Here is a 24,374-nt window from a genome sequence, read left to right as displayed (position 1 = left end):
AAAGGATTTATGTAGCAGCAGATTTTTACACCTGCGCTATACCAAGCAGACAACATAGATATGCACACGTGGCGGGAAGTGGCAATGGGAAAATAGAAGCTCGGCGGCAGTTAAAATAAGCGCGGAAGGGGGAATACAGGGCAGCTTAGTCCTTTCATGGCACAAATCCGCGCGTACGTGCCCGGCGGGGGACCTGACAGCTCGGTGGAACAAGTTTGAATGTACGCAGCCTTACAGCCTACATGTACAGTACGTGTTGAACCAATTAAGGGCCGATTTTTTTCAGCCTGGGCCTGGCCCGGGCCCGGCAATAATCTCCGTTACCCGCCCGGCCCGGCCCGCCACCCATTTACCTTAGGCCCGAGCCCAGCCCGAACCCGGCTCGAAACCGGCCCGAACCCAGCTCGAAACCGGCCCGAACCCGGCCCGAGACCGAAAAAGACATGTTTTTCAGAGTCGAGACGCGTGAGGATAACTCGCTGCACGTTACATGCACACCACCGAAAAGTCCCAGCCCGGCCTAAGCCCGCGTCAAAAAACCCGAGCCCGGCCCGGGCCTGGGTCAAAAAGCACATGCCGTGCCCGAGCCCGGCCCGAGCCCGTGAAAAAACTGTTCTACCCGGCCAGGTCGGACCCGAAAGCCCGGGCCGGGCCGGGGCTTTCGGATCGAAAACGGGCCGGGCCGGACCCGAAAGCCCGAGCCCGTGCAGTGCTCTAATTGCGCTCTCTTGCTAAAGAGATAGGGTTTTCCTTCTTAGTATTTGAAACAATGAATACAAGATGTATACTCTGAAATGTATTTAAGTTACAGCAAAAATACTCCTCTCTCAAACTATTTCCAAGATACTCAAGTATACTCTGAGAGACATGATAGAGTAACTCGGGAGCAGAGTATTTAAGATACGTACAGGTCTGGAGTAAGGCATATCGTCACGATCAATGACTTCGCGGATCGAGGTCGTGCGAGAATTTCAAGGTTGCGTCACCAGCCGCCTTTCGCTTTTGCGTTAATCTCCGGCATATCAACTAGCCCTCGCTACGATTAAATGTCATCAATTTAGTATTCCGCTATCGTAACGTCTACCATCACGGCTTCGGTACATCAAAAAAGAAGGGAAAAAAAAAGGGAGGTGGAGAGGAGGCGTCTTTGATGGCAACTTCATAGACTGCGCTAACGCACCTGTACACGCCATGAAAGCTTACGGCGCGCGCATTCTTTTGTTCTTATTTCTGATTCTCTTAGTTTTACCGCATTTTCCTTACAAGCTGATGAACAGGACGTCGAACCGGGCGCAAACGCGATTAACCTCCACGCTTTCCCTCTGTCGTTCTCCGGGTAAGAAAATAAAAGTACGCGTGCGCTGTTCTGCGTGTTTGCAGGCGTAAGATTGCTCACCTATATAGAAGAATATCGTCCGCGTTGTGATAAAGGCTTGCCCACGACGACCTCAACAAAACGCCCGGTGGCTTGCTTTAGAAGTACGTTGAATTGAGCCGCTCGGTACGGATTATTTTTCCCTAATACAGCACCAACAAGCAACGACACAGCGAAGACACGCGACAATGGACAATACGAGCGCCGACTATAACTGATCGTTTAGTCAGTAAACACTCAATACGCACAAGCGTACGCTTTACGCATGCACCGCGTCAACTTCCAGCACTTCAACGCGCACACCCATCACCCGTGTTTCAGAAGTGCTATTTCACTATCTATAGCAGTGTTAAGGAAGCTAAGCTATAGCTTGGCTTACGCATTTATCGCCATTCTGATTTATAAAGTATACGCTGCCATAATCGCCCGGGACATAGAATGGAAGGGAGAAAGATTAGTATGAAAATGGAAATCAGAGCGATAAATTCTGAAGCGGCACACGTCACTATCACAGCCTCTCTCTCGCAGGCCCGTATACAGACCGCAGGAAGCGAATTATAGCCCTTCAGCTACCGTTAGCGCATACGAACACGTTTTGACTACCGTTCTTCCTGACAGTGACCGTGAGACTTATAGCGCATGAAAAGACAAGGACGAATGAAGAGGTGACACACACAGGCGCTTACTTGCAACAATATTTATTTCGAGCAAAGGACCCACACATATATACAACTGTTTCGCATACATCATCATACATCCGCAATACAATTAATATTGTTGCAAGTAAGCGCCTGTGTGTGTCACCTCTTCATTCGTCCTTGTCTTTTCATGCGCTATAAGCCTCACGATGTCATACCAACAAGCCCAAATCACTGCATGACAGTGACCGGCTGTTTAGTATCTCTAGTAAACGAGCGGCTCTACATTTTTTCCCTCTGAGTAATGCGCCTGACTGGGATCCGATCCGGCGAACTCGTGCTCAGCGGCAATCGCATCCACAATAATTGCATTGAGTTCAAAAAACGCCACAGAAACCGAGTGACCACGACGGCTTCAACAGAAGTTCGCCCAAATACGTCTCGAGACTCAAGTGCATAGGAAGTCTTTTTTTATAATTATTAATAAATGTGTCAGTACGAAAGGTTGGCATCATGGGGGATGCACGCTGCTCCTTGTCGCTTAGGCAAGAGAGAGAGAGAGAAACGTGGTGGGAAAGGCAGGGAGGTTAACCCGAAAAGATTCTGGTTTGCTACCCTGCACTGGGGGAAGGGGAAATGAAAGGCGGAAAGAATAGGGAAGAGAAAAAGCAGTCACGAACAAAAAAATACAAGGAATAAAAAAATAACTGTACGTTGCGAAATGATAGGCCGGCTCAAGCAAGCAGATAAACAAACGATGATAACATTAAAATAAAATGCAAATAAGAGTCGAAGCATGCTAACGCATAGTTTACATACAGTTTAAATTAGTACACTGCACGTCACAACACATATAATTCGCGCAGCAGGTAATGTAAAATAATATTATAGAGCATTCACTTTCAATTCACTTGTATTTCAAGGAAGCACAGTCTGCAACATACCGGGTGTTTCACCGAACACTTTCAAAAATTTTTACAGGTTTCCTGTGGCAGATACGCAATTATAGTTCATAAGCTGGTCTACTCGAAGAGGCGGACATTACTTGAACGAAAAATCGAAGTGCATAATCAACTAATTAACAAAAATTCACTAAATAAATGTTTAACTTATTACCTTATGGCCCATATTCGAGAAATGAATTCCCGAACTTTGCGGAGAAATTCATTCGCGTTCCAGATACTTTTGTGCTTCAGTGCATAAACGACGTTTTGTTATAAAAGTAACTGGAACGCCAATTGAATTTCTCCGCAAACCTCGGGAATTATCTCGAAACTGGTGTCATCCTGAGAATTCGCTCCAAGTGGATCCGCCTTGCGAACTCCACGGATAGAATTTGTAAATTGAATTATGGGCCTTAAGGTAATTAGTTACAAACTTAATTAATCTGCAGAAAATAATTATTAACATATAAGATTGTTATTCGCAGAATTCGCGGAAGTGTATTCATGGATATATTGAACGTCCGTTTTTGCTTTACTCTCTTTTTATTTCCCGGAAAGGCGATTTCGGAGGAATCACGTGTTTAGAGTTAATAAAATTAGTAATATGAGCCCAATAACCCGTTTAAAATGTTCATTTAACAGTGTGAGTAACAATGACTATGTTGATATTTTCATAAACGATATCTCTGTTTAAAAAATACTATTGAATTATTCTTCTGAACTATATGCATTTTGCTATGTGTAGTGTATTCATTATATTTTAATGCGTTAACATTAATAGGTAACTTAATGCACTTTCCAGGGGCCCAAATATATATCTATGTTTGTATCTAACCGTTTTCCCGCCTATCTGGGTTACTGGGTAGTCCATGGTCGAATGGGTAGCGCATCGGGCTGCTCTGCCGAGGGAACAGCTAGGGTTCGAAACCAACCATCGGACCAACTTGGATGGCTGGGTATGTGGCAATGTGTCCATGTGTGCCACTCTTCAACGAACAAAAGTACAGAATAAGAATTTACGGCTTCGCTTTCTCTAATAGACTTAAGATATTTAACCACATCCAAAAAAAAAAAAAAAAATTGGCTATAGTCGTCCTTGACGCACACGTGGTCAAGGGGAGGATGTCTTCTCGACCATGTACCGGTCTGGACATGTTGTTTGTCGAGCAACAAGTTCCGTTTGACGCCCTGTGTAAGAATTATTTTTCTACCAATTAAAAAAAAAAACTTACCGTGAAAACTCGCGGCTTACGTCGTATAGAAAAATATGTTGTGTCGCGTGTACACAAGCCATGGCAAGAGGACTCGTGCTTTCCACGTGCCGGCCAACTTTAATAATTTGAAGGATAATGAGATCGGCCAGGATCCTTTAAACAAATAAAATCATTCTTAAGGTCATGAGTGATATGCTATGCCCAGATTTGTTAAACTGTCCCTTAAGGTATTTCTAAGCATCTATACAGATGACGGAACACTTTCAGAATAGGGCTATATGCTATCTAACTTTCTACCATTTTGTTACCTATCGGAACTTGTTTTTGTTATCTTATAGTCATAGTATACCTTATAGGCATAGCATACGCATGTATGCCTATTCAAGATCACATCATTAACCAATCTTGTTTATGTTCAAATATAATTTTATTTTATTTTTATTATTTTTAGTGTTTTGTTAATCCATTGTGTACGCGTATGAGTACTATACCTGCCGAATGCCCAGCCTCGCGCTCAAGCATTGTTGCTTATGCGGGCTGGATATGTAACAGCGACGTGAATGCATGTAGTAAAGATTATTATTGTTATTATTAAAAGAAAAACACATTCAGAACTCAGAAAACCAAAACGTGAGCACTTTCAGAATAAAATGTCTAATGGGAAGAAAGACCCTTAATTGACCTTGGAAGTTAATTATGAACTAATTGCTCGTACCGAGCGATCTTTTTGTAAGTCAGTTGTGGTTCAAAATGTGAACTATACGAGAATGCAGCTTGCGAACTCTTTCCCTACCATGGGGAAAACAGGCGTTTTTGTATGTTACGGCAGATGTTTTTTTTTTCTTAAGGAACTACTGCACTCAATATTTAATGTAATACATAAATAGAAAGCAAAATGAATTCACTTTTCAGGCAAAAAGTTTTATTAACGAGATATATGTCATAAAAAGGATATAAGTTGTTAAAATTAAGACTGTGCAATAAAATTCAACATAGTTTGTAAAGACGCGCTTGTATCTACTAAGAAAAAAAAATGTTGTGAAAATTATGAGGTGTACAAAATGTATTGCCGTCTATTAGGCACTAGCTACCTGCGAAAAAATAATTTTTTTTAATTGAACAGGTATTTCGTTACAAAAATTTATCAGCAAGCACTACAGTTGGGCGTGCCAGGCTGCGGCCGCCGATGTTCCGGGCTGGTTTGCGTCGTCGTCGCTTTCAAACTAAAAGTCCGACGAAAATTCAGCATTCAGACTCGCTGCTATTCGATGTATCGATAAAACCAGCCAAAGAGGCAGCGGAATCGCGATATCTACGATCTCTCGAAGCGCGCGCGGCGTTTCCGGAGCTGTACATTTTTGCGTTCTGCTTTGACGATCGCGAAACTTCGGAGCGCGTTTAAAAATCACCGCTTGGCGGGAAAAAAGCGAACTACTTAGAAAACAAAAATATAATTTCTCCTCTTTCACGTCTGATGGTGCAGTGTGCCCGTGAGCGGCGCAGAAGGCCTCTAAAGCGGCGTTTCAAACCATCGATAGCGGGCGACCATTTTTTCGTTCTCCTTTGACGATCGCGAAACTTCGGAGCGTGTTTAAAAATTACCGCCTCGCGGGAAAAAAAGCGAACTGCTTAGAAAACTAAAATATAGTTCTCCTCCTTCACGTCCGATAGCGCAGTATGTCTTTGAGCGGCGCGGAATGTCTCGAAAGCGGTATTTCAAACCATCGAAAGAGGACTAACCATGCCCAATGTGCGCGATACGGAAAGAGTTAAAGGTCACTTCCTGAGCTCGCATGCATGTAATTGCGCCACTACTTCTACTTCTTGCGAATCATACATTTTCTCATTTGACATGATGAGGATGCTTTTGCCACCCACGCGTGTAGCCGAGGTGCAAAATTTAATTCAGGCGTATGCGGCTTGGACGAGACAAAAGCAAAACCTATCAAAAGCATGGCGCATGTTATCTATAGGCCTCTAATTAACCCACATCTGCAACCTCACTTGATGTACTGGGGAATTTTCTGAGCTAATGAAAATCGCCAGAGCTGCAGTTGTCAAGTGCGTGCCCTCCCCCCTCCCCCCGCCCCCCCTCCAAGAAAAAAAAAATCCTGGCTACGCCACTGAATAAGGACCGCCTGCCCCCTCCCTTCCACGGAAAAAAAAATCTAGGCTACGCCACAGTATTATACGAGAAAGACTTGTATCCTGGGCCCGTTTACCCCAGTTCGAAATGCAGACAAAAATCTCATCAATTATTTACTAACTGCGATAGCAATTCCTTTGATGCTAACTTCGCTTTGTTTCGTTTCATTTCAGTGTGTGTGAAGTGAACAATGATGCATTAGGTTTGAACTGCACGCGCCTTCCACAATACGTATATGCGAAAAATCTCATTTCTCGTTTTCTCAAATTGCGTAAAGAGTCTCCTAAGCGCATTTCTTTAAAGCATGCAATGACATGGTTTATGATTTCACTATTCTGAACAAATAGTACTGTTGTTCCGTTGTCTGCGGTGAGTGTGCTTGCCGCCTTAATTGTGTGTTAAGACCTTTGTGGGGCAAATTGATTGCCTTTAGCCGTACCACGTGATACATTTCGTAAGTCTCGAAAGACAAATTAAAAAATAAAATTTACAAATTTAGGCTCGTGTAGCCCGAATATTTGCAGCGAAACACCCATGGAACAACGAGGAGGGAAAAAATGCTCTTCAGTGCGATGCTATATTTGCAGTGGTGCCGCGGAAATGCGCACTTGGAGCACATCGGCTGTCGAGCTGCGCGGTGTATTAAACAAGCGTCAGAAAAAAATGAATAAAAAAGGAAACAACAGAAGAGTGAGCGTTACGACAGCGTCGCTATCTCTTCACGTCCACGGCAGTTCGTACGAGACCCATGCGGATGACGTCAAATAGCTGCACGATTAGCTGAAATGGGCTGGGCGGAATGCAATCAGTGCTTGTACATTATAAAGCGAACCTTTTCCTGACCTTTCGGTTTCGTTCGAGACTGCAACGCTAAGCTAAGGCCATCGCAGCGATTCCGCTGACATGTTCACGTTTGTCGCTTTTACAAGATCCAGCAAATCCATGTAGTGCGATATGATACGCCGCATAACATCGCTCTCTCTCTGGGTGCGCGTGTACGGTTAGGCTGAATTCCAATTACGGCGATCCGGCTGTAACAACCACACGAAGCCAATTAACAGATAACGAAACCAACAAAAGCATATGGAGAAATTAACTTTTTTTCTAGTACCCATTTAACAATGCATGAGGGTTAAATCTGAAGTGAGCTTCACATTCTTAACAAATGAAAAGGGAAATTATTGTGGAAGAAAAAACGACTTGCCACCTCTGCGAGCCACGTGACGCTTGCCACATGACTGCTCGAGCTACGGTGACGGCTGTCCGTCCGTCCATTTTCTTTGGTATTCGAGCTATGCATGTGTGCTATATATCCAGCATTTAATGTGCTAGTCAGCTCCGCTCAGAGCCATGGCAGCGCATGGGGAACATCCTTTCAACCGTAGGCATCCTGCGGTCTTATAGGAGCAGGCAAATAGGCCAATAAACCATCGTATGCTAAAGGGATCAATGCTATCCCCTTAAGTCACGGTGTACGCATTTGTGGAAGCGACTTATTTTTGCCATTTCAGTGCACTTGTTGCAAGGAATAAACAACAAAAATTAAGCTTAGGGTAAATTGAACGTTCTGCTTACCTCAAGTACCTTCATTTTACTTCTGAGGGAAATCTATCGCTACTGAAGATTGATTTGTAGAACGCACTACAGCGTTTGACGGGAGGTGTGACGTGGGACGTTTCTGTAGCAATTTCTAAAAATTTGTTTGCCTTTTTATACAGGGTGTCCCAGCTATATCACGCAGCACGATTTAAAAAAAGAGGAACGGCGTTACGCGAAGCAAACCTAGTGCGTATTGTTTCCAGTACAGTGGAGTAGCCGCCAGTAATTTTTTCGTTACTAATATTTAATTAGGTAATTGTAATTAATTATCTAACTCGAGAAGCACTGTCCTAATTATCAAAGTGTCAATGAGAAAGTTGTAGAGCAACATGAAAAACTCCCGATACAGCTTTCTGTTGCTTAATACGTGCTACATAAATGTGTTTTTCCGGGCGTGAAAGAAGCCCGCGAATACACGCAAAGTGCCTCGAGCGGCCAGTCGCGCGGCAATTCTGCGTGTAAGGTACGCAGCTACGTAAGTGATGTGGCTTATAGCAAACGATTGAATGAGCCAAACAATGCTAGCCTCCTTCATTCCCTGATACTTGTTCGCGATTCTCCTAATCAGCCTAATAGCGTTAGTGACCTTGGTCACGAGCTTTATAAGGGTTTCGCCGTTAGTTCCTTTCGACTCAATATCGAGTCCCAGGACCCTAATTTGTTCAACTATGGGGATGGCCCCGCCATTCTTCGTACGAATCTGTATCTCTTCGTACTCTCTCTCTTTGATGTACCCCTTGGGCGGCCTGCCCTTGAGGGTGGGTCTGTAAAGGAGAAGCTCTGATTTCTCTGGGGAGCATTCAAGCCCCGTGCCTGTAAGGTACTCCTCCACTTTACCTACCGCTTCTGTAATTTCTGTTTTATCTCTCCATCACTGCCTCGCGAGATCCATATGGTAATGTCATCCACGAACAAGGAATGATTGATTCCTTCGATGTCTTCGAGCTTTTCCGGCAATCCTATCATAATGAGGTTAAAGAGCATGGGCGATATCACGGAGCTCTGGGGCGTACCCGAACTGCCCATGTCCCTCACCTCTGACTTGAGTTCCCCTATCGTGAGGGTAGCCTTCCTATTCGTTAGGAAGTCTCGGATGTAATTGTACGCCCTTTCTCCTAGGTGTAGGTGGTTGACCCGACTGAGTATGGCCGAATGTGCTGCTTTGTCGAATGCTTTCTTGAGATCCAACCCTAATATAGCTCTGGTGGACCTCGTTTTACTGTCTAGTACTTGCTGCTTGATTTGCAGCATAACGTCCCGAGTAGAGAGTTCAGCCCGAAAGCGCAACATAGTATTTGGATATATTTCGTTTTCTTCCAGGTTATTGTTTACTCTGATAAGGAATGCGTGCTCCATAAGCTTTCCTGTGCAAGAGGTGAGAGATATGGGCCGCAGATTTGAGATATTAATTGGTTTGCCAGGTTTGGGAATAAGTATGACCTGGGCTTCCTTCCACTGTTGTGGTATGGAGCCCTTGGCCCAGCATTCGTTCACGTATTTCGTGATATTCACTATTGCCTGATCATCCAGGTTTCTTTGCATCTTGTTATTAATCCTGTCTGGACCAGGGGCAGATTTCGTATTGAGTTTTTGCAGCACTGCTCTAACCTCTTGTGTAGTGAAGTCCTCATCCAAGGACACATTAGGCTTTCCCTCATACCGCCCATGCTCGACTATTTGGTTGGAGGGAAGGTATGTAGCGCTCAACTCAGCAATGAGTTTATCTTCCTTCCCTTTGTGTCCGTGCATAAGTTTTCGCAAGTTCTGTTTATGAGCTATTTTGAGATTGTCTGGATCTAGCAGGTATTTGAGTATACTCCACGTCTGGCCAGCAAAAATCTTACCATCCATAGCATTGCAGAACTCATCCCATTGCTGTTTGCATAACTGTTGGCTATGCTCTTCAATCTTTTTGTTAAACTCAGCTATTCGCTTACGTAGACTCCTATTGTACTTTTGTTGACGCCATCTATGCTGTAAAGACTGTTTCGCCTCCCACATATGTGCTAGACGACTATCAATCTTCTCTACCGGTTGGTCCGGCGTGATAGTGTGAGTGGCTACACTTACGACTTTGATGACGTCTCTAGCCCATTGTTCTATGTTTTCGATCGGCTCTTGCTTCTTGTCGTCTCTTAATTTGCGAAACTTATCCCAGTCGATCCCTTTAACGGCTTTATTATTTTCAGCATCTACGGCTTCTTCGATCTTGATTTCTATAATTCTATGATCGCTCCCAAGCTCTTCGAAGGTGTTTCTCCATTTGACCGTTACCACCTTGTTGACGATAGTTAGATCCGGTGTGGAATCTCTGTTGAGCCCGGTCCCTATACGTGTAGGGGAGGCGGGCTCATTTACGAGCGTTAAATCTGTATCTTGACTGTCTTGCCATGGCATTTTGCCTTTTACTCTCGTATAACCATACCCACAGGCACCGTGCGGGGCATTGAAGTCTCCCCCTATGATCAGAGGACTAGTCCCTGCCATCACCACAGCCTTTCTAAAGAGAGTTATGAAGCGCTGTCTTTTTTGGGTTCGATTACTATATAAATTTAGAATAAATATACTTGAGGATTTCCTCCATCTGGGGAGGAGCTCTATTAGCACGTGCTCAATGTCTGAGATTTGGGTTTCATGCCGAATCACCACTAGCCCTTTCCTCACTAGTGTAGTTAATGTTCTGTTATTCCCGTTCGGGGGCCCGATAGCTTGATATCCCGGCTGCTTCGCTAGTCCATATGTTTCCGGAAGATTCATAACGTCCGGTTTAGTCTTGTTTCTAAGGTATTGTTGCAGGACCGCTTTTTTGGCTTCGAAGCTCCTGCAATTCCACTGCCATATGATAAGGTCTCTTTTCTCACGCTTTCCCATCTTACGATGGGGTTACCGCGGAGGGTGGCGGGAGGAAGGAGGGCGCTCTTAAAACAATGTTAGGAGGGCTGGAATTCCCAGCTGCTTGTAAATTTTGTAGATTTCCTGCCGAGCTGATCACAGGAGTGTTGTTGATTGGAGGCGATGGGGTTCTTATCGGGATAAGTTCTGTTATCCCATTATTAATTTCGGCCATATTGGCCTCCATTTTATCTAGCCTGCTCAAGATCACCGAGATTGCCAGCGAAAGATTGCTGGTAGCTTCTGCCTGTTCCTTAGCCGCCTTCTGCAGGTCGGAAATTGCCTGGTTGAAGTTCTGGGTTTGAACCGTAGCTGTCTCCCTGGTCGCCTTTCTCTTGGGTGGAGGTGGAGTATTGTCCTCTTCCATTCTAGTTTCTTGAATTACCTCCAGTCTCCCGGGGCTCGGGGATCGTGTTTTTTTTTTTGCCCGATTTTTGTCACTCTCTAATTATTGTGGCTCATCATAAAATGCAGAAAGAGTCATTCTACCACCTTGACTTGCTTTTAATGGAGTCTGCAGAACCTTGGCATACAATTTCATGCATTAATCGACAGTCGATGATAACTCGAGACTGAAGGGGCTACACCTGAATCGATATTCTCACCATGAAATAAACGAGAACAGTCAGGGGAACCGAAGGGCTGTTTTTTTTTTTCATTTATTACCAACCATACACGACGCCAAAAGAAAACGAAACCAAGAAAAGCATAGGGGAAATTAGCTGCTCCTCAGTTGAAATGTTGGGGTAAAACATTAGGAAGTCAATTAGAAATTTTCAGTACACCTTGAAGAACACTGAAACGAGACGAACGTCTCTCCTACGAGTAAACGTTTCCACTGAGCGACTACAGCGCGGAATCGAGGATAACAATGTGATGGTCGTGTTCGCGGGCATCTGTGTTTGACCCGTCCTCCCTTTTTCCTTCCTCTTTTTTCCTCTTTTGGAAGAACGAGCTGGTTGGCTGGGTCGACATGGGCGGCTCGTATGTGGGCCCCACGCAGAACCACATCCTGCGTCTCGCCAGCGAGCTGCAGGTCGACACGTACAAGATATTCGACGACCTCAAGAACCTGCACTTCAGTGAGGCACGTATTATACGCGCGTGTTTTGTTTTATCTTCGATGCGCGCGTTTCTTCCGTTACAGTATCACCCCTCCTCATTAAGATGCCGAGTCGTGCGGGGACAGATACCGCTGGTATGATACCTTAGAGATCGCAGTATTACGTAATTCCTGTACTTCTTGAGTAGTTGCCAGCAGACGTCCCAGTTTCATTTCATTCCATTTCAATCATAAATTATCATTCAATCAATGAAATTAATTATCCATCAACCAGTCAGTCAGTAACATAGAGCTGCTCGCATTATGCAGTTGCATGAAACACTGGTTCATGAAGAAATTAAAGGGCTACGGTTGTGAATCAGGTTATTTACGCCTTGTATGCGCGAGTACAATTGAACAGTCTGCATGACTGTTCTGTAAAAAGCATCACGATCATTATCACCGTAATAATAATAATAATAATAATAATAATAATAATAATAATAATAATAATAATAATAATAATAATAATAATAATAATAATAATAATAATAATAATGTGACGAAATGCCATGTATTCATGCACGCGCAGGGCAAGGCGTACCCGTATGAAACCACGTGGGCCCACTTTGGAATCAACGACCCTCTGGCATGGTTCGACATCAACTACGTCATGCGCAGGATGGACATCATGATGGAGCAGGTATGCGTTCACAATGCGCTTGTCATGCTGCCCACACAAAAAACAAGGATGCCATAAAGATTTTACTGTGCATCCCACGTGAAAAAAAAAAAAAAAGACGATTAGCTGCAATACATTGAAAGGTCTCACCGATTCCAGTTTCATGTAAACGTTACAGACAATATTAACCTATGCAAAGAGCAAGCACCCGATAAAGGTTACATAATTAATCATCTTTACGGAGAAAGGCTATAGGCTCGCAACAACTGTGTTTGGAATGACCGGGGCTTTCCTATAGACCACGCGCGCGCGCGTGTGCGTGTGTGTGCTTGTGTGCTTGTGTGTGCGTGTGCGTGTGCGCGTGCGTGCGTGCGTGCCTGCGTGCCTGCGTGTGCGTGTAAAATATACTTTTTAAAATTGCTTCTGGCAGGTAGCACGATTCTAATCCTTGAACTGTATTACTCGAAGAGGCGGACATTACTTCCACAATAAATCGAAAAGCATGATTGACTAATTATCAAAGTTACACTATTTAACTTGAAAGGGTCTGAAGGCGAGCTCGTTGATATGCATTCATGGTGTACAAAACAGCGCTAAAAACACGGACGGAAGGAAGAACACAGGACAGCGTTCGTCCTGTGTTCTTCCTTCTGTCCGTGTTTTTAGCGCTGTTTTGTGCACCGTGAACACCCCCAATTTAAGTTTTTACGTGATTACTTAACGGCACGTATTGCGATTTAGAAATTGTAGCCGTTTTGTGCACTGACATGCGCTGAATGGGTGTCCTCAATTTTTGTATGTGAAAAAAATGGAATAAAATTGACTTGAATTGAATTGAAGCACGAACAGTAATTGTAACGCCATTGTGTTGTGTCGCACAGTTTAGGAATTAAAATACCGAAAACCGGTGTCATCATGACAATTCGTTCGAAGTGGATACATCTTGCGAACTCACCGGTTACAGTTCGTCAATTCCAATTAATACCATAAAGTAGTTAATTAACAACATAATTAGAGAAATTTATGTCATTTGTCGATTATGTATTTTGACTTCTTGTGCAAGTAATGTCCGACTTTTCGAGTAATCCAGCTCAAAGACTAGAATTGTGCTATATGCAATGTAGGTGATCTTTTAAAATGATATATACCTAGTCTAAATATAATGATAAAAAGCACGATATATGTAGCCGATTCACAGTTATCAGAAAAAAGACCGAGAAAACGACTGCGCTAACCCCCCCCTCCACCTTCCCCCTGCACCAGTGGCAAGAATCCAATACCCTGCGAAGAAACATTCTGTTGGCTGCTTTGCAATTCCGTGGCATACCCACCGACTATAACTCTCCACTTGAATACCCCTTTTGTTTACACTCGTAGATACAATAAACGGAGATGATCGTACACCTATGTATGCTATATGTAAATCTATGGAATTGTTTGGTGGATGACTGTAAGCACAGTTTTGTGACCTCGAAAGTGCGGATAGCTATACTGGCTTTGAAAACATGTCTTCTGAGAACAAGCGTTGTAGAGTAGTTCGCTGTGTACTGTGTTTGCTGTTGCTTGCAGATGAATTAGTCTTTTCCAGTAATGATAGAACTCGATATAAACGGAAGTGTGAGAGTGTGCCTGCACGGCAGGAAACAGCTGGGGCAGCGGCACCGGCATATTAACCTGAATTCGGCGGCCCTTTGAAACGTATTGCAGCGCATATTATTGCATCCCCAAGCTTGGCCAATTTTCCCCCTCGTCTAAAAAACCTTAAGCGCAAGGGAGACGACCGTGACGGGTCACTGTCGTCATGCGATCTACCGACTAGCCCGCTCTCAATCCCCCTCTTTTTTTTCTTTCTTTCTTTTTTTTTTCTTTTTTCTTTTCTTTTTTTTTTTAGACAGCATGCAGATTAAGAGGTGGTGGCAGCAGGACGTTTTGCGTTTACAGGCGTATCAGGCGAATCGTCGTGTTAACATAATCTGGAAACCTGAAAAAAGAAAAGAAAGAAAGATGCATTTCTTATTCTCTCAGCAACGATACCGTGGTAATATTTGTTCAAGTAACGGGAAGCTACCCAAATGAGCCAAAACGCTTTTAAGCGAAGCTTTATAGGCTCACAAGTTTCGGCAGTGGTGGTGGTGTCACGCTGAAAAGTGGGTCGATCCTGGTGATAGTACAGAAAGGGTTCAAGCTCAATGGCACATACCAGGGACAAGAAAGAAAAAGAAAGAGAGAGAGAGAGAAAGAGAGAGACAAATAAAGAAAGAGAGAGAGGGAGAAATAAAGAAAATCAGCAGCCCTTCCGCTGTCGAGAAAATGGGGGTCGTGTGTGTACCTGAGCAACTACTTTCCCATTCCTACTAGTTTTCCTTCGCTTTCGTGGTACTTTTCGTTCCCTTTCCTTCTACTTTTGTTTCCCTTTCGTGCAACTTTTCATTCCGTTGCGTTGTATGTTTAATTCCCTCGATGTATACCTTTAATAAACGTTTATATTTTATTACCGTGACATGTCGTGAACTTTACGTTACCCTGATGAAGGTCAGATAAACACAGGACAAGCTTCGCTTACACCCATTTGCTCGACAGGAGAAGGGCTGGTGATTTTTTTCATTTTTGTTAGCATAGAAAGCATACACACACTCGAGGGTAATACTTTCTTCCCCAAAAGACAGAGAGAGAGAACTCTGAAATGGGTGTTCGGGATTTGCCTGGCCACGCGCCTATAGCATGCTACTTCAGGTGACGAAGGTGACATGTAAGATGGCGCATTCGTAAGGAATGCGCACGCACTCGACATACACAAGCACACACAGCAACAAATAACTAACGTGTCCGGTCGAGGCCAGTATCTGACAAAAGCTAAGAGCGCCTTCGTTGCGCGCAGAGCTGCTCCAAGGCCCAAGTACATGGTGCAACTCTCAGGAGCTTCTAAGTAAATTTAAGGCAGATTTTAGAGTAGCCCATGAGGTACACCAAAATATTCCAATAATGTTTTAACTTGCAAATATGTGCCCGTATAGTGACTTCTCGGTATAGTTTCTTCATCGGCAACCGTTAAATTGGTATTTCTCAAGTGGGCCCAGGATTTAGTGCAATTGATCAGGCATACGGGATTCCTTTATCGCCTTTGTGAGCCAAGGACTCATCAGACTTGCGTCTGCGCAGATTCCCGCCGTGGATCCATGGAACTGCCCCCACGCGGCCGAGTGGGACGCCATGACCCTGCAGAGCTTCTTCGAGAAGGAGTCGTGGACAAAGTACGAATGCGTAACACAATGTTCGCTTGACTGACGTTGCTCAGCCGGCATTTTTATGAACCTCTCGGAGCTGTGTTCTGATCCGATCAAAAGGAGCACTGCCACTCCGCGTGCAGAAGCTGTTAAAGACTGAGAGGTGCTCGAAAAGTAAATGTTAAGGCATGGTCCCCTCTATATTCACTCAGGTTATGGGTTGATACACATACATTATTGGAGATCAGGTAATTACTAATAATGTGAACAGACGATGAAGCGTGCGAGCGAGAACATAACAAGGGGGATTTCGTCAAAGTACACTGTAAAATGATTCACAGTAAGCTGTGAAGTTTAGTGACGGCGAGTAGAAGCACAAATTTACAGCCTCGATCACTCAGTGGCCTTTACATCCGCCGCGTCCACTTTCATTAATCAAAATTGTCTAGGGCTGGTATAACGTCTTTTCAATCTTTCCTATTATTCACTCCTCACGAACGACCGGCCAATCCTGGGGATAACGCAGAAGGAGTGTCGCTTGTGAAACTGATCGAAGGATAAAAAAGGATGAGACCGTTACAATATCTCGTCATAGGGCAACGTTACGTTTCATATATCGTCGTGCATTCGTATTTACTCTGTACCCCTTAATATCCGTTCTAACTTTGTTTTTTTTTTTTCGCAGATATAAATGGTATTTAATTATGTTTTTTCAAGGACACAAAAAAATTCGCAGTTTGAAGCATCAATTGCGATAGCAATTTATTAGTAGGGAGCTATACCAGTAAGGATAGTAGTTTTATCAGCTACATAAACTTGGACACCGCTTACTAACTAAATTAACAAGCATCGTGTCAGTGCGCACAAGCAAACATGGATCGATCACACTCGATGACCGCAGACAACCACTGCGAAAACGCTGGCGGGAGCAAGCGTCGCGGCAGCAGCGAGCGAAGGTTCGTGTGGTCTATCGCTTCAACGGAAATTGAGCGGTGAAAGTGCAGCGCATACAAAGGTCAGAGTCGTGTGGAGATCGCTTTCAAGATACGGTGCGCGCGACAACCCTCAGCCGCGCAAAGTACAAGTGTGCGGTTGCTGGCAGAGTAGAAGCCGCGCCCCCTCCCTTCCGCGCTGCCTTCGCGCTTTCCTCATTTCGCGTGGGAGACTGAGTCGCCTGTTCCCCTTGCGCCCGGTCGCGAGATACGCATTTGGTGCCGCAGCTGAACATCGCCCCCCCCCCCTCCCTCCTATCCCCCCACGGCCTTTCGCACGACGGAAGAAGTCGCGTTTGCTCTCTGCCGTGCGTTCGCTCTCCGTGAAAGCGCGCTTCCCTGGCGCGTTTTCACTCGCACATACAGCATACGGCGCGCGGCGACGATTTTATCACCGTTGGACTTTATACGAAACCTCACGGTGACGACGACGGCGACGGCAGAATGCACTTGGAGTGTCCATATAATTGTTATCGCAAGAAAACGACAACAAACGCCGTGATGAAAAAGACATGTCCGTAACGTCACGCGCTGATTTTTGCTCCCAGTGTGTTCAGAGATGCCCTTCAAAGATAGAGATCGAGAGAGGGGGGGAATATAAGGAAGGCAGTGATGTTAACCAGTCAAGAGTCCGGTTGTTTACCCTACGCACGGGAGAAGGGGAAGACAAAGAAGGGAGAGAGAGAGAGAGAGAGAGGGGGTATAGATACGTGCATGGACAGTACTATAGAGTCAAAGGCGCTCGTACAAACCAGACGTTCTCAGAAAGCACAAAAGTGCCTTCACTGCCTTCGCAGCCGTACAGAAGTTTCAAGCTGGGCTCAGGCACGGGAAACGATGCGTATGGATGCTGTCGCATGTTAAGTTATACGTGTAGGGCAGACGAAAAATGCTGTATTGCGTCGCCGTATAAATGTATGTGCGTCAGTCGTAGCTGTTGGCCTTCAAAGCGCACACCCATGCACAGGGGCTGCCGTGACTACCTGAGCGCCCTGGCACAGGTAAACCTGTCCAACGAGCCGAGTCAGGTGTCCCTGCTGTGGGCGCTGTGGTACATCAAGTGCTGTGGAGGGAACCGCAGGATGTCCAGCACCTTCAATGGCGCGCAGGTAAGCCGCTTCATCTCCTCACTCTACACATAATGCCCAAACTTTCGCACGGGCGAAGTGCATGAAGAGAAGAGACGCTGGCTGCTATAGGAGCCTTGAGGCGGTATTGCGTTGAGGTTTCGCGATCCTTTCAAGAGCAGCTCGTTGAAGTGACGGGCGCTAGACGGTTTCCTAGCCAGCTTCGCAAAAAAACCATTGTCTGAGAGCGCTGTCCTCGGCCCAAAGGCCTGATACCGCAAATGCGAAGCAGACAGTGAACACTTAAACCTTTGTAGGACGGCGTGTATGTTTGTTTACAGAACACTTGAAATTTTTTGCGTATATGAGTAAATGAGGTTCTCAGAAATAGTTTACAACAAATTTAGCTTCTCTGCACCAATCCGTTTACTTTTAAATAGTGGGTCGTATTTGTCCCACTGACACTAAATCGTACTTTAAAAAGTAGGACGCAGATGTTTCTGATTACTTTTTCTCGTGAAACAAAGCTTTAGAATTTTTTGTGTAGTATGAGTAAATGAGGTGCTTACAAGTAGTTTGTGACTATAATTGTACTTGTGTACAACCAGTCGTTTACTATTAAAATGTGGGAAGTATTTGTCCCACTGACACTAAAGTGACACTGAAAAAGTCGCAGTTTCTCCCGAAAGGCGAAGCATCGATTGCGATAGCAAGTTAGTGGACAGCTATACAAAGCATGGATAATAGTTTTATCGGCCGTATAAACTTGTTAACCAAGGCACACTAACTAAATTAACAAGCATGGCGTCACGCGCGCACAGTCAAACATGAACGCATCTCACTCGATGACCGCGGAAACTCGCTGTGAAAACGCTGTAGTGATACAGTGCTGCAGCAGCGAGCGAATTCAGCTTCGTGCCGACGCTCGCATCAACGCAATCTTAGCCGCTAAAACACAGGGAGGGTGAACTCTGCCCCCGCCGCAGATGTCTTTCAAGATACAGCCGATATACCCTTGCTACTGAGAAGCGTTTTCGCGCGCATTACAAAGTGTGACGCACGTATATTGTCCCATTGTCCTGCAAAGGGTTAATGGACTTCCACGCATGCCACGTGGGCAGGACCCGACGAGCGGCTTTACTAAGGCCGCTCTGTAACCTACATGCGCATCCAGCCCTTCCATTTTCATCAACATCGTTCATCGCTTTTGCTCCCCTTTCCTCTTCCCTCCAGGCTAGAGCTTAGGGCAACCTCTCTGGCAGCTGCTGGCTTTCCTGTACACAAGATATCATATCTATACAAGAGCAGCTAAGCCACGCTCTGTCGAAAATGTTAGTCCGGCATTTGTTAGGCACTGTTTATAAAGCCTGACAGTTGTACTAGTTGAAACAGACATGAACCGTAACTCGTCAAAAAGCAGCTCTCCCGAGCTGTACACTTGCTGCATTATTGTACAACGCGCGTTATATGTTAAGTTTTTTTAGGAGAGGTGGGGGTAACGAGAGTTCTAGAAATACAAAAGTTCTGCTGCGAACTTTCTTGTCCATCTCTTTAGCTGTAAACCGGCGCATGCCAAGGCTCCGCAAGCAGATCCAAGGCCCCATCTCAAGGTCCATCCAGCGAGGCGGAGTATGCGAAGCTAGAGCACTGAGTGTCAAGTTTTTTACGAATATCTCGGGAAGTAAGCGCACTAGGTGAATCAAACTAAATAAAGTTCTTTTCGAACACGTTTGTCTACGAGTTTATAACATAAACAAGGGCCATAACTGTGAAATTATTAAGTTATTAGTTATGTATTTGCTGATTGTACTCGTTAGCGAAAATTGTGTCCACCAAAGCATGTAAACCACCTGTGCAAAATTAATAGCATTCGCACATATAGCGTAACGTTCTTATTTTTAGTACTATTAAAATTACTGATACTTCGAACTTTGAAGGCGTGTGATCGCCGCATTTTACATAAGCATGTCGTTTTTAAAGTACGAAGAGCCTGCTGTTTGACGCCTGTTGAGGCCAGAGCCCAGGACTGTGCATTCAGAAGCCGAACAGTTGCCCAGTTAATCGTGAGCCGAGGAGAGCGCCTCTCTTTTGGCAAAATCGGGTGAAGTCACAGATGACATGTCCGATGCTTTCTTAACATCCACGTACTTGTCAAGTAGGCTCCTGTCATGTCAAATGAGAAACGCACAGACGTTTTTGCGAAAGCCACGACGGCACAGGAACATTGATTCTCGTCGTAGCAGAATTGGAAGAAGGCGGGGCACACAGTTAAGAGTCGAGGGAACGTACACGTAAACCGTGAAATCATTCGAGCTCCACTGTGCTAAAGTATAAGCTCGTTAGTCAGCCTGCGTATAGCCTACTTCAAGCGTTTGTCCTTGGGAGTGGGATGGAGGTGTACTTCAGGCACCATCGTGAATTTCTTGCGCGTGGTCCTTACCACTGATGCCACTATTGCATGGTATAACCATAGAAAAGGCACATCGAGAGCTTTTTTCTGTTGCGCGTAGGTGAACGTGTGTGTTTTCGGAGACAAGTTGATCATGGCATCCACAGCGTAACGAAGCCTGCGAGGCTCTTCAAGTCACAGGAAGTGTTCCAGGAAGTATTTGCGTGTTCCAGGCAGAGTAATGAATTGATGTGCGTAGGGCAGCAAGCTCCGTAGCTGTCGACGAGGCACAAGACATGAGAAAATTACAGAAATTAATGATGACAGGTATTGCCGGCATTCTGCACGTACACACTGAATCTTAAGTATTTATACTTCCATGCACAAGGCTGCTGTGGAAGTATAAATACGGTCGCTCGATCAACACGTGTATTTCTACCAGCGCTGCATTGGAGTACTCGCCGTTTATTATGCGTACCACACAATTTATTGTGCGCACCATTCCAACACATACCCATGCGGAAACACTTTTTTTGGTGCACGCAGGAAAGGAAATTCGAAAACGGTGCCATGACAGTGTGCGAAAGGCTCCTACAACTGCTGAAAGGTACATCTGCTCCCTTATTACTTTCCCACGGCGCAGATGCGCTAAGTGCGCAGTTTCTTGCCACTACTACCGGGTACTGAATATAAAATAAAAATAATAATAACGCTAAAATTAAATTATGGGGTTTTACGCGCCAAAACCACGATATGATTATGAGGCACGCCGTAGTGGAGGACTCCGGAATAATTTGGACCACCTGGGGAACTTTAACGTGCACCTAAATCTAAGTACATGGGTGTTTTATTAGCATTTCGCCCCATCGAAGTGCGGCCGCCGTGGCCGGGATTTGATCCCGCGACCTCGTGATTAGCAGTCCAACGCCATGCATAGCCACTAAACAACCACGGCGGGTATTAATAACGTATAGGACAGCTGTGCAGTGCGCGCAGCAAAGCGCTGCCGCTGTGAGGCGCTATGTTGTATGAAGCAAGAGAGAGAGAGAGAGAAACAGAAGAGAGAAAAGGCAGGGAGGTTAACCACACGCACGTCTGGTTTTCTACCATGCAGACGCACGTCTGGTTTTCTACCATGCAATGAGGAAGGGGGTATAGGGATGAAGAGAGAGAGAGCACAGTTTCGCGCGCATTTGAAGGTGCGCACCGAGTCTCGATCAAACGGTAAACAAGACCTGTCGACTTGAGATGCTACAATAACGCTTTCGTGGCTTTCCGCGCCATCGATGCGCATGCATTGCCATGGTCCAAGGATCTTCATTTCTGAAAATGGTCTAGAGCCATACCGGTTAAATGCTGTTCGAAGAGGTTCACGCTCGACGTCGTACCTAGGCCAGAGGCACAACGTCGAGCTTCATACACCGGTAAACATCTCACGGTAAAATGGTGGCCTGCTGTAATTTCCGCACGTTTTTCGGGTCGATCGCAAGGTGGGAAATACTTCATTCTTTATTCCCGATGCGCGTATCTGCACCTCAACAACATCCGACTGTCGACATCGCGCAACTTGATAGTTCAGTGCCGATTTGTGCACGGAGTCTGACAGCTTGTCTGAATTCTGACAGCTGTAGTTTGACCTTACGTGTTAAGTAAACATGGTTGAACATAAGCGCTACTGAGGCGTACCCCTCCTTTGTATGCGGTGAAACTACAGCGATCGCTTTTGTACATCCGATTGGTTACTACAGGTAAAGTCGAGTTCGACGCCCAAGTATGCGACCTTCAGCAGGACGAGAAGGGGGTCGTCGTGGGCGTCATCGACGGCAGGGAGTTCCAGGCAAGTATAACAGCAGCCGACGGAAAACTACATTCTCACCATATTAAAACACCCTCTTAGTATACGGATCTTAAGTTGACTTGGCGCAGTGGACACAGTGTAAGGCATGCACAGGTGACCGTACGTCTTAAACAGGGGTAATAGGTCAGAACGAAACCTTCATTCCAAAGCCATCTTTTGAATGTTTCTTTTTTGAAATTTCTTTTTTTTTCTTCAGTACGTGTGACTCACGATGATGTGGCGACTCGCTGTCTCCCGCTGTGCACACCGACAAATCTCGACTCTCTACATACCGCAGGCTGACTACGTCATCATGGCGATCCCGTTACCTATTCAGCTAAAAGTGCACTACGAACCGCCACTGCCATCGCTGCGCAACCAGCTCATACAGCGTACGCCGGTCGGCTCGGTGTGCAAGATGCACATCTACTATGCCAAGCCCTTCTGGAGGGAAATAGGTATGTGCACGACGCCTTGCCAGAACGCGAGCTAGATTTCGAAAGGAAGCGTATACACGCATCGCAGATATGCTGCGGGCTCGGCAAGATTACGGAGGCGGGGTAATTTAATATTCAGCCGCTCTAAAATCAACCTTGCGATGCGTGACGTCAGTCGGAAATGTCTTTACTTCTTCAGTTCGTCGCTCGACAACCAGCTTGTCTCCACAGAGTTTTAATGCAGAAGAAGTTGAAAGCACTGGACTAACTTTCTAGCGATGAATTCTTCGAAGCGCTTCATGCCATTGAAACGCAATGTGACACTGCGTGCACCTTGACTCTTTAAAAAAAGTGTCACCGCTTGATGCGCATAGTTCGCATCATACTGTGAAAAGCGATACCGGGACGAGTGAGCAGACGACAAAGTATCGCTATAGCTTAATGCTATATACAGGGTGTTCCAAACTAACTTTAGGCAAACTGTTCAAAAAAAAAAAAAAAAAACAGACTATGAGAACACAGTGCGAGATACAATTACAAGACCCGCGGTGTCTTTTTTATTTTCATTTTGTATTTCTATTTTTATTAGTTAGAGAGCTTGGCTTAAATTAGCTGGGACACCCTAAATACCAAATTTAGTGCGAATGGCTGCGCAAGTTACACGACACCTATAGTGACATGGAGGTGTACGAAAATCGTAACGAAATGCATATCTCTTGAACGAGGTCATATAGGGAATACCTGTCCTCTGTGCTGTCTGCGCTGAATTCGACAGGTTACAGTGGAATGGTATCCTGTAGCGACGACGAACTGGCTTTCACCCATAGCACGGATGACTGCAAACCTGGATCCTCGCTTGCGGCTCTTACAATGTAAGGCCAAAGGTGTTATTTTATTATTATTATTTTTTAACATGCGAAAACAAGTAATACTAAGTATTTTAAAAGTTTTATGAAGCCTCTTGTATGAATCTTCTTGTGCGTCATACATGCCTCCGATATCTGTTTATCACGCAGAAATTTTACATTCGGATAGCAAGTTAGTGTTTGCACTGGTTCGTGCCATCTCGTCTGAAGCCTTTTGTGCATCATATGTGTAATCAAGAAAAACAAAACGAAAGAAGGAAGCTGGAAAAAGGCGAGAAAAGACGCAGAGGTCTCGACTAAAATTTTTGGCACATGCAGTGCACAGCGCCATCGTGTTCTTTGTTTCTTTTCCCTATTTATTCGTTATTTTTTGTTTATGCGGGCAGATTCGCCATTGGTGACAAGGCCTTGAGACTACTGGAATTACCCAAGCACATCAGGCCCAAAGTCATATCTGCAGATTTGGCGAGAGCCTTCGAACATGAAGCGGCCTACAACGTAAGATGCGTTCTTAACACCTTGCGAAATCTTTTTTTACAGTGAAACTGTTAAGGGCTAGGTTCTCCAGGATTGTGTCCGCATGTAGAAAAAAGCTACCATCATCAGCATTTGCTTCATCATCAGCTACCATCATCAGCATGTGCGTGGTGGTTTGGCTCCGTGTGCGTGTCGGTTTCCCGCCAGTTGTGCCTTAGCACAGGTGTCAAAACGGATGATGGATGACTCTTGTTATACACCTTGCCACCGCCGATGCCTCTTTCACAAGTGTCGCGATACTCGGCATTGGTACGTGCCACCAATCGTTGTGCCCCTTTGTCACGTGACGTAGAAATCGCGCTGTTATCAGCAGTTACCTTTTGCACTCGCTATGGGACGGACGCTCGTTTACCCACATCTTCCAGGATCCTGACCTCAGAACCCTGACGATGCGATGCAGTGTGCCCCAGCTATGAACGCTGTGGCTCATACGCTAGTCTATGACGATGAGGCGGACTTGGCGCATCAAACACACTACTAGGCCACCGCGCCG

At 45.2% G+C, this 24,374-nt stretch overlaps 2 protein-coding genes across 4 annotated transcripts in view; both read left to right on the top strand.

Moving 5' to 3' along the window:
* Positions 1–24,374, top strand: part of LOC119442062 (amine oxidase [flavin-containing]-like) — a 165,934-nt gene that overhangs the window by 73,351 nt on the left and 68,209 nt on the right. The window contains exons 3-7 of one of the 3 annotated variants that reach the window (XM_049661856.1): positions 11,758–11,895; positions 12,443–12,553; positions 15,692–15,783; positions 17,716–17,857; positions 20,751–20,811. The exons of 1 other annotated variant lie outside the window; for it this stretch is intronic. In XM_049661856.1, the coding sequence (XP_049517813.1) occupies positions 11,758–11,895; positions 12,443–12,553; positions 15,692–15,783; positions 17,716–17,857; positions 20,751–20,811 (544 nt within the window). The remainder of the gene's footprint in view (positions 1–11,757; positions 11,896–12,442; positions 12,554–15,691; positions 15,784–17,715; positions 17,858–20,750; positions 20,812–24,374) is intronic. One more of the 3 variants, XM_049661855.1, reaches the window with a different exon arrangement.
* The window catches only part of LOC119442063 (amine oxidase [flavin-containing] B), a 70,376-nt gene continuing 68,347 nt past the window's right edge, over positions 22,346–24,374 (top strand). The window contains exons 1-3 of the mRNA XM_037706781.2: positions 22,346–22,499; positions 23,254–23,350; positions 23,731–23,842. Of these exons, the coding sequence (XP_037562709.2) occupies positions 22,355–22,499; positions 23,254–23,350; positions 23,731–23,842 (354 nt within the window). The 5' untranslated portion in view covers positions 22,346–22,354. The remainder of the gene's footprint in view (positions 22,500–23,253; positions 23,351–23,730; positions 23,843–24,374) is intronic.

This window comes from Dermacentor silvarum, chromosome 2, assembly GCF_013339745.2.
Source record: "Dermacentor silvarum isolate Dsil-2018 chromosome 2, BIME_Dsil_1.4, whole genome shotgun sequence".
NCBI classification, from domain to species: Eukaryota; Metazoa; Arthropoda; class Arachnida; order Ixodida; family Ixodidae; genus Dermacentor; species Dermacentor silvarum.
This window is presented reverse-complemented; position numbering and strand designations above follow the sequence as displayed.